Below are 10,255 nucleotides of genomic sequence, written 5' to 3' on the forward strand. Positions count from 1 at the left end.
CTTATCGGTGATGTTTTGATAGAAAACTTCTCCGTTAGAATAATAACCATCAAAATGCCCAATGATCAAATTTTAGAAAATGACAGTCAATAAATCAGAGCAGAACTCCATGGTCATGATTTACTGCAACACATAAAATATGTTTTCAAGGCTTTTAAACTTGAAACAAATCTGCACAAAGCAAAGCTTTTATTGTAAATCGCTGTCATTTGAAATCAAAACAAACTCTTGGTCCAAAGGTTTTAAGATGGGAGACAAGCAGTTCATAAACAAATGACAGAACAGAAAACAGAATGCGTTAAAAAAAGAACTAAAAGATCTTTTTGTTTCAGCCCGTTTGTCAAACGTGATCAATTTAGAATAGTGAAGTCGTCTCCAGAGCTTTCAGTCTTGCAGCAAAGACCAGAACATTCTTCTCCACCTCGGCGTTGATTTGGGCCTGCGAGGCTCTGGGGTTCTGCTTGATGAACTCTGCGATGCTCAGGATACAAGCTCTCTGAGAGGAAACACAGAAACAGGAATTCAACCCAAAACGAGGCTCAAGGCTCTGAATTCATCATTTACTGCTCTGAGGGGTGAAGGGTTTCTTCAAAACTTTTACTCTTTTCATTCATTAATCAAACAGTGGTGATTGAAAGTTTGTGAACCATTTATAATTTCTATATTTCTGCATCAATCTGATCCAAAACATCTTCAGATTTTCACACAAGTCCTAAAAATAGATACAGAGAACCCAGTTTCACAAATGAGACAAACATGCTTGGTCATTCTCATCAGAACCAAAACCAGAACCATACAAACATCAAGTGTACCTTCTGGTGTGTGAGAATAATTTGCAGCTCAAGGTGGTTGATGATCCATCTTTTAACCTTCAGTGGTCTACACTCACCTTGTAAGCGTCCACTTTGTCCTGGCCGGTGATCCGGTTCAGCAGCTCTCTGCCAACCTGAACGCCCGTCACCGCTGCCAAGATCTTCCTGTCTGCTTCCGACTGAGAGGACAGCCAGCGCAGCAACGCCATCTAAAGCAAAGGGAAGAACGAATAATCAGAATAATAACTAAAATTAAAATAAAGACACTGGGTGCATTATGAAGGTGCTTCGATTCTTCAGATTATTCAAACTGACATATGCTTAAAACATCCGAACCTGAGCTGTTACGTGTGATGGGTCTTTGTGGATTTTTATCTTTGTTTTTTTAATTCAATTCAACCTTTATTTCTACAAGTCTGTCTCATTGAGCCTCGAGGGCTCATTTACAAGAGAGACCTGATTTAATCAAAGAATGATAAGAACAGTAGACGATCATATAAAAGCATATACAATGAAAAGTAAATTGAAGAAATTAACACGAAACAAAAGTAAAGCGATTTAATAAAATACTAAAAATGGGAACATGATGGTTTTCTACGTTGTTTTTTTTATTTTAAAGCTCCTCTGCTGTAGTTTATATTTCCAACACTGTTTTGAATTCACACTTAGTTCACTTTAAATTATACTCGTTTTATAACTTTAACACTAAATATCCATGTTTTTATTTTACCTGCTGAAACAGCTGCGCGTTGCTCATCTGGCCTCCCGAACCGGACATGACCGAACCGGACCGATAAATACAAAAATAACTACAAACAGTTTAAATTAATAATATGTAGAATAAAACTAAACCAGTTCAGGCACAGCTGAGAATCACCGTTTACCAGAAAAATGCCAAAAACAACTTCTTCAATCCCGAAACTTCACTTCCTGTTTATTTTCTTCTTCTTCGTTGGATTATTGAGCATGCATCGGGATATTCTTCTTCGTTGTTTTTAATGCTGAAAAAAGATCGCATGCGCCCCCATTTGGACTAGAGCAGAACTGACGAGTTAAACATGATTTTTCCTTGTAAAATAACAAATAAATGGTTGTACAATAACTAGTAATATTTATTGCACTTACAATAAAATAAGTGTTTTCACTTTCTTGTGTATCCAATATTTTTTATGAATGTGCTATGTATTTATGAATATGCATTATTTTAACTAAACCCAGCTCAACCATTTACATTTTAAAGCTGCTCTTTGCACTTTAACAAAATCCCTAAAATGTGTTACTCTTTCACATAACAACTCTCATATTTATCTTTAAATATGCAGAACATGTTCTACTACACTGATGAGCAGACTGAGACGAGTCCTACCCACCAAAAATCAAGTTCAAGTCAATTTTATTGTCATTTCCATCACATGTGGTACATGAGGTGGAACAAAATTATTTACACAGGGTCCCAATTACACAAAAAATTGCAAAATACAAAGCACAAAAAGAAACAGTAAACAAGGATCTAAGATCTACAGCAAGACACACGCCAAACGGTACACTAAAAGATAAGATATACGCTAAACACTAACAATGTAAAACAACACGGCGTAACAACAGCAGCCTGGACATGAGTCTGCGGCAAGCAGACGGGCATGAGTGAACATAGCAGCACAAGATAATCAGCAGCACAAGATCAGCAGCACAGACAAGTCATATTTCACCAATCAAAGTGGTGCCACAGTGACTATCCTGTCCAGGGATCCACGAGTCCAGCAGCTTCAGGGCAGAAGCTGCTCCCCAGCCCAGCGGCTCCACACCCAACGCTCCGCAACCCTCTGCCCAAGGGGAGCGGGGCAAAACGTGCGTGTGCTGGGCGAGTGGCCCCCTGAACGATGCATGCGGCCCTCTGCAAAAAGGTGAAGTCCATGAAGGCTTTTAAATTATCTCCATATATCAACTTGCATTTAAAATGTGTCATTTTAGGCATTTTTACCATTATTAATACAAATAGAAAAAACTGAGATGACTTCTGTAGTGACTTGGCACTTTATAAATAAACTGAACTGAAAAAGGTATTAAGTAAAAATTTAAAAAGTATTATTAAGACTTTTGTTATTAAGATTATTGTTCTTATTAAGACTGTTTAGTTGTCATTTTTCCTTTGATTGCATTTAATCCCAGTATTTTTGAACTGGCATCACATCAAGTCGTCTAAGGGACTTCAAACATCTGCCAAGTTCATGGCAAAAACCAACGCAGACAAGTTCCTGTTTTTAGTTTTTTACATCGCTTTACAATGTAGCTGTATTTGTTTCTATTTTTTATATAATTTCTTCTATTTATTTTCATTTTATGTGTTTTTACGATTGTCTACTGTCGTCTGTACCTCATCTGTGTTCTGTTCAAACAGGTCTCTCTTTAAATGAGGCTCAATGAGACGAACCTGTAGAAATAAAGGTTGAACTGAAAACAAAACCAGGGTAAGAAGTCATTGCCACCAACATGCTGTCCGACCCTAAGGTGTCCTAATACTTGAAAAGTACAGAGCTGAGAGAACTCGTTCTAATTGTCATGGACGGAAGGTTATATGTTTTTATTTGTTTTGCATGTAAGACAGACTTTTCTAGTTATTGTTTTTGAGAGTTTTAATGTTTATTACAATTTATTATCATTGTGATAACGTTCACAACAGCATGTTTCCTTCACACCAGTTTCACCATGAGCAGCAGCAGACTGGTGACATGTTGGGTCTGTGAGGTATCTGTGGGGTCTAGTGGTCTCAGCTGGGGTCTTTAGTTTTAGAGAAGGAGCCCAGCTGTTTGGTGTTGACGTCCTTCAGCTGCTCCAGCTGCCTCTGGCCTCGCCTGTAAAGATACTCGATGTGCATCACGTCCGTCTTCTTGATGCGAGAGTTCCCCCTGAACTCGTCACGGATTCGGGGGATAAAGCCCGGTTTGTCCTTACCAGCTCGCAGGAACTGCCGGTACAGAGCCAGGACCTGTTTCTGCAGCTTGCTGTGCCGCGACATGACCGGCAGCCGACCTCAGCACCCTGAACGGAGAAGAATCGGATCAGAGATCAGCTCTTCGTGGAGACGTAACATCAGATTCCAGCTGCAGCTACAAGCTCCCATCCACCCCCAGATCTTCTTTATCCACCACCGGTCTGTTGCTGCTGTGGCTGCAGACTGACTCTGAATGCAACACTGAAGAACAGAGGAACCTGAACACACCACTTTATTTTCTGCAGCAGTTGTTTCTGAACTTTCAGGATGCACCGTTGACCTGCAAGTAAAAAAACAAAGAGTTCAAATGACAAAACGTAGAAGATTTAAAGACATGACGAGGGAGGCCTGACTGACCTCGACCTCTCTAAGTGGCTTCAAACATCTGCTCATGGCAAAAACCAACAGAGTTCCTGTTTTTAGATTTTTACTTTGCGTTAAATTGTAGCTGTTGTTGTTTTTTATCTTTTATTCTATTTACTTTTCTTTTTTTTTTATATGATTGTCTACTGTTGTCTGTTCCTCATCTGTGTTCTTTGTTAAAATCACGTCTCTCGTTAACTGAGTCCTCGAGGCTCATTGAGACTCACCTGTAGAAATAAAGCTCGACTTATTGAAACTCGGTCCTCATTTCTTTAGATTTCTTTAGATTTTACTCTCAAGCAGCAAAACTTTATTGTAATTCTTTAAAGTGTTTCCTTCTGAAGATCTTTAAAATAACTTCTTCAGACTTTGGCTGCACTTTCATTCACATCGTTTGTTTTGGCTCTCAAAGAGAGAATTAGTTAAAAAATCTTTACTTAATCTGTGAAAGGTCACAAAGATCATTCAGTTTGAGCCACTGAGCAAGGAGACGTTTAAATGACGTCTAATTTGGGTCCCTCCCAGGTGCAGACTGTTACGAGACGACGCCTTTTTCCGACGTCCACTGGACGGTCAATATAGACGTATCAAAATTCAACTTATTTTATTCACTTGAGATAATAAAATAATTAGGAAGTGCTTCGTGTTGTCTTCATTGTATTTTCCCAAGCAGTGTTTAACACATTCACCTCAGATGGATGTTGGAACGACTGGGGTTCGATCCCAGGACCTTCGGGTTTTTCTGAGCAACAAACAAAGTTAAAGAAACAATATATTTGACGATCTACTGTGCAACAGGAGAACACGCTACAGATACCAGGTTTACAATTAAATCATCACTCCTTAAATGTCTCTAGAAACAGATGGACTAAGTTAAAATAAATCACTCCTTAACTTTTTTCCTTTATCCTCTTTACTGCATTAACAGAAAGAGCTTCGAGAGAAAATAGCAACAGTTGGTTTATGAATGAAGCCGTGCACATTTATAATCATAAAGAGTAACTGTGCACGGTTACTCTTTATGATTATAAATTATGATTGTAAATTTTATGGTTATAAAAATTATGGTTCACTAAGGCACCCCTGCACCTGTCTTGGATATCTAAACGAAACATTCGACTTTATATCGACGTACAGGTGAGGTCATGGTTGGACGTCCAGGGTGGACCTTGTGTGCAGGTCCTGGACACGTCCAGAACTGGTCCAGAACTGGTCCAGACTCAATACAAACGTGATCTGCACATCCAGTCGACGTCTAAAGTTTAGTGGAGGTCTGCGTAGGAGCGTCACTCAAGATAAGATTGCATTAATATTACAAGATAATCTGACAAACAGAGATTAAAGAAATGATTGACAGTCCTGGAACGTTGCAACATTAATCTCTGAATTACTGTAAAACTAAATAACGAAAACAAAACAACCTCAGAAACTCACCTCACTTAAAACAACGAGTCCTGGTTCAAAACGGCTACATCCAGTTAAATCTTTCATTTGTGTCACTTTAACAACAACAACAACACGACTCTTAAACAACAAAGATAAATGTTAAACGAGCTCTTCACGCTGCACCATGACCTTAACAGCGACGGCGCGGACATTAAAAACTACAAAACACGTGACTTCCGGTGAAACGTAACATGATAAATTTATAATTTAGAGTTTTAATTCCACAGTGTATAAAAATGAACAAATAATTTGACTTATTTATAAATATTATTGACATAATAATAGATTTTCAAACGAATAATGATAATAATTAAAAAAAAAAACATCGGATACGGATATCCGTTCACTTCCGGTTTGGGTTTTCCGGTGTCAAATATCAAAACAGAAAACGGACTGAACAAGCCCCGGCGTTAAACACCAACAGGTTTGTAGTTTACGTTGAGTGAACTTTTCTAGATAAAGATAAATGGTTTAGGTCAAAATCTTTTTAAGAACTGGAAACATTTTCGGATTTTATTTGGCTAATGTTAGCTTCATGTTAGCTTCATGTTAGCTAGCTGAGAAGTAACGGAGGATGTTTTTAATAAAAACTGACAAATAAACTTTTGTTTCATTCCTACAACAACCAGCGAATTGCACCAACACATTAATGATGATTTACATTTAGTTATGACATGATTCAGAGTTAACTAAATAAGTTATTGAATAAACGCTTTCTATTTAAAGTTATTGTTTAAAACTAATATTTTCTTTAAGGCAGATTAAGCTGGACAGGATGCAGAACAAGGCCCTCGACATGTAGAAGTTGAAAGAGGAGTTTCAGGTTTCATCAGACTTGTTTAAAACACTTTTAACAAACTCAACTCTGCTTGAATTGTTATCAGAAAATGAACCATTGGTAAATCCCAACATTTATCATGTTTATAATTACGTAATTTAAAGTTAGATTATTAAAACACTAGTTTTGACAGTTTCTGACCACCTGAACAAATGTTCACTAAGGTGAGTTTGTTCTCCTGTAGGTATGAAGGTGACGGCAGAGGAGCAGCGGCAGGTGGAGGAGCAGGTGGAGAGGCTGCTGAGTGGCCAGGGGTCAGAGGTCGGCGTCTGTGATGTTGGCCTGGAGCTGAGCAAGCCGGCGACTCTGAGGAAGAACGTCACCTACATCGTCTGCGGCGTCATCTTTAACGACAAGGTGAGCTGACACCAAGCAGCTCGGATCGTCTGGTTGAGGCGTTTGTTGCTGAATGTTGGTTTAAATGGTTCTTTATCAAAAATTGTTTTCTGTGTCCATTTGTCACTTTCAGTTTTTTCTGTTTGTGATTTATTTATTTTTGTCTGTTATTTGTCTTTTTTTTTAAAAGTGCTAAATTCAGAAAATCTCTGTTTGTGCAAGTTCCTGTTTTAAACTACACAGCTGTGGAAAGCCTGTTACACATCTGTTTGCTTCAGGAGGAGGTGCTGATGGTGCAGGAGGCGAAGCAGGACTGTTATAAGCAGTGGTACCTCCCTGCAGGGAGGGTGGAGGTGGGGGAGAGTCTGGAGGAGGCGCTGAGGAGGGAGGTGAGACACAAACACACCTCCACTGTTCTTTTCAGACACTTCATCTTTCTGAGTGTGAAGAGGATGCACTTGTGAGAAAACGGACTTTAACTCTTTTGTGCGTTTTAATAATCGTGTGTCGTTTTTTACCAGTTTGTCTTTCAGTAACGTTGTTGTAGCGTTGTTTTAACGTTGTTGTAGCGTTGTTGTAGCGTTGTTGTAACGTTGTTGTAGCGTTGTTGTAATGTTGTTGTAGCGTTGTTGTAGCGTTGTTGTAGCGTTGTTGTAGCGTTGTTGTAACGTTGTTGTAACGTTGTTGTAACGTTGTTGTAACGTTGTTGTAACGTTGTTGTAACGTTGTTGTAGTGTTGTTGTAATGTTGTTGTAACGTTGTTGTAACATTGTTCTAACGTTGTTGTAATGTTGTTGTAACGTTGTTGTAGCAGCGTTGTTGTAACGTTGTTGTAGCATTGTTGTAATGTTGTTCTAACGTTGTTGTAATGTTGTTGTAACGTTGTTGTAGCGTTGTTGTAGCGTTGTTGTAACGTTGTTGTAGCGTTGTTGTAGCCTTGTTGTAGCGTTGTTGTAGCGTTGTGGTAACATTGTGGCAACGTTGTAATGTTGTGGTAACGTTGTGGCAACGTTGTGGTAACGTTGTTGCAACGTTGTGGTAACGTTGTTGCAACGTTGTGGTAACGTTGTTGCAATGTTGTTGCAACGTTGTTGCAACGTTGTTGTAGCGTTGTTGCAACGTTGTTGTAGCGTTGTTGTTACGTTGTTGTAACGTTGTTGTAACGTTGTGGTAACATTGCTGTAACGTTGTTGTAGCGTTGTTGTAACGTTGTTGTAACGTTGTTGTAACGTTGTTGTTACGTTGTTGTAGCGTTGTTGTAACATTGTTGTAACGTTGTTGTAGCGTTGTTGTGTAACGTTGTTGTAACATTGTAACGTTGTTGTAGCATTGTTGTAGCGTTGTTGTAGCATTGTGGTAACGTTGTTGTAATGTTGTGGTAACGTTGTTGTAACGTTGTTGTAGCATTGTGGTAACGTTGTGGCAATGTTGTTGTAACGTTGTGGCAGCATTGTTGTAACGTTGTTGTAACGTTGTTGTAGCGTTGTCGTAGCGTTGTCGTAACGTTGTCGTAACGTTGTCGTGGCGTTGTTGCAACGTTGTGGTAATGTTGTTGTAACGTTGTTGTAACGTCGTTGTGGCGTTGTTGTAATGTTGTTGTAACGTTGTTGTAGCGTTGTTGTAGCGTTTTTGTAGCATTGTTGTAACGTTGTTGTAACGTTGTGGTAACGTTGTTGTAACGTTGTTGTAGCGTTGTTGTAGCATTGTGGTAACGTTGTGGCAACGTTGTTGTAATGTTGTGGTAACGTTGTTGTAACGTTGTTGTAGCGTTGTTGTAGCATTGTGGTAACGTTGTGGCAACGTTGTTGTAACGTTGTGGCAGCATTGTTGTAACGTTGTTGTAGCGTTGTCGTAGCGTTGTCGTAACGTTGTCGTAACGTTGTCGTAACGTTGTCGTGGCGTTGTTGTGGCGTTGTTGCAACGTTGTGGTAACGTTGTTGTAACGTTGTTGTAACGTCGTTGTGTCGTTGTGGCGTTGTGGTAATGTTGTTGTAACGTTGTTGTAGTGTTGTTGTTCTGTGAGGGGGTTGTGTTGGAACACAACAAATGGCTGCAGACGTTCACGTTAATGTGAACAAATAATCCATCCTTACTGAAACACAAGAACCGCCGTTCTCCAGAGCGTGTCCAGAACATTTGCAGCATCTTTACAAAATAAGTCCAGAACATTTTCAGGCTTTGTCCATAAAGTTCTTGTGTTTGGTGCCTCATCATTTGGGTCGGTGTTTGTCACATTCTCAGGACTTGTGAGCAAAATTTAAATCTTCAGTCACACCTGCAGATTGTTGAACCTGGCTTCAGTTCTCAGTGTTTCTTTCTGCTCAGGTGAAGCTTTTGATCTGCAGCAGGTTTTGTTTCCACGTTGTCATGGCGATACTCTCCTCAGACGTGAACGTTCTGCATGAGTCAGAGCCGATGTTACGGGTCAGAAACTGATTCTGCTCCATGATGCAAACCTGGTAGCCTGAGGTGAAGTGCTGTTGGTCCACAGGTGAAGGAGGAGGCGGGGTTTGACTGTGAGCCAATCACATTGCTGCTGATCCAGGAGCAGGGACCACAGTGGATCCGCTTCATCTTCCTAGCCAGGGTCTCAGGTCAGAGGTCACAGAGATGTTTTGTTGGGGTGAAGATGTGTTTCAGGCGATGGGCTTCAGTGGTTTCCTGTCTTTCAGGAGGAAGTTTAAAGACTCTATCAGCAGCAGATCAGGAGTCTCTTCAGGCCTCCTGGTGGGACAGAGAGTCCTCCCTCCTCCTCAGAGGACGGGACATCCTTCGTCTCATCGAATGCGGACTCAAGTAGGACGATGAACTTGTGTATGCGAAGCTGTAAATGTCTGGATGTGTGTGTGGGTGTACAACCTTAGAGCTGCTGAAAGTCAGATCAATCAAATAGAAGCTGTTTGACTTTTTAAACACAACGATGGAAACGACATCAATCCTGCTCAACATTTTTAATTTGATAATACAGTAGTCCCTCGTTTATCACGGGGGAAACGTACCCTGAAGACCCGCGATAAGTGAAAAACTGCAATGCAGGAATACCAGTACAATTTGTCAGTAGTAGTTTATTTTAGTATTTTTATATATAAATAAAGGTGTTTTAAACCCTTCCCACACTCATGCAATATTCTAAACAATGTTTCTAAACTCTAAACGCTCTAAAAGAGACAGAATATCATGATTTCAGCTCCTGCCTCCTCTGCTCTTTGCCACCTGCAAGCACTTTTGGTCACGCCCACTTCTCTGCTCCGCACAAGAACAGCTGATCAATTCAATTCAAAAATACTTTAATAAATGTTGATGTAACTCATCATCCTGGTTTCATTAAAGAGTTGTTCAAGATGCTGATGCAGGAAGGATCTCTTGTAGCGTCTGTCCTACAGCAGATCTGAAGTCGTCCGTGTGTTTTCATTCAGGAGTAGTCCGTGTGTTTTCATCCAGGGGTCGTCCGTGTGTTTTCATCCAGGA

At 40.0% G+C, this 10,255-nt stretch overlaps 2 protein-coding genes across 2 annotated transcripts in view; one reads left to right on the top strand and one right to left on the bottom strand.

Moving 5' to 3' along the window:
* Positions 1–3,402: 3,402 nt before the first annotated feature.
* On the bottom strand, positions 3,403–3,925 carry sdhaf1 (succinate dehydrogenase complex assembly factor 1). Its single transcript, XM_037680129.1, has one exon. The coding sequence runs from the start codon at positions 3,826–3,828 to the stop codon at positions 3,580–3,582; it is 249 nt and encodes an 82-aa protein (XP_037536057.1). The 5' UTR covers positions 3,829–3,925; the 3' UTR covers positions 3,403–3,579.
* A 2,039-nt stretch (positions 3,926–5,964) lies between these two features.
* nudt18 (nudix (nucleoside diphosphate linked moiety X)-type motif 18) overlaps positions 5,965–10,255 on the top strand; it is a 7,264-nt gene continuing 2,973 nt past the window's right edge. The window contains exons 1-6 of the mRNA XM_037680130.1: positions 5,965–6,037; positions 6,374–6,436; positions 6,636–6,808; positions 7,066–7,176; positions 9,279–9,381; positions 9,460–9,583. Of these exons, the coding sequence (XP_037536058.1) occupies positions 6,638–6,808; positions 7,066–7,176; positions 9,279–9,381; positions 9,460–9,583 (509 nt within the window). The 5' untranslated portion in view covers positions 5,965–6,037; positions 6,374–6,436; positions 6,636–6,637. The remainder of the gene's footprint in view (positions 6,038–6,373; positions 6,437–6,635; positions 6,809–7,065; positions 7,177–9,278; positions 9,382–9,459; positions 9,584–10,255) is intronic.

Source organism: Nematolebias whitei, chromosome 8, assembly GCF_014905685.2.
Source record: "Nematolebias whitei isolate Nwh7 chromosome 8, NemWhi1, whole genome shotgun sequence".
NCBI classification, from domain to species: domain Eukaryota; kingdom Metazoa; phylum Chordata; class Actinopteri; order Cyprinodontiformes; family Rivulidae; genus Nematolebias; species Nematolebias whitei.

What these genes read in the sequence shown, in the direction of transcription:
- sdhaf1 (XM_037680129.1), bottom strand. Translation starts at nt 3,828, where the DNA reads ATGTCGCGGCACAGCAAGCTGCAGAAACAGGTCCTGGCTCTGTACCGG.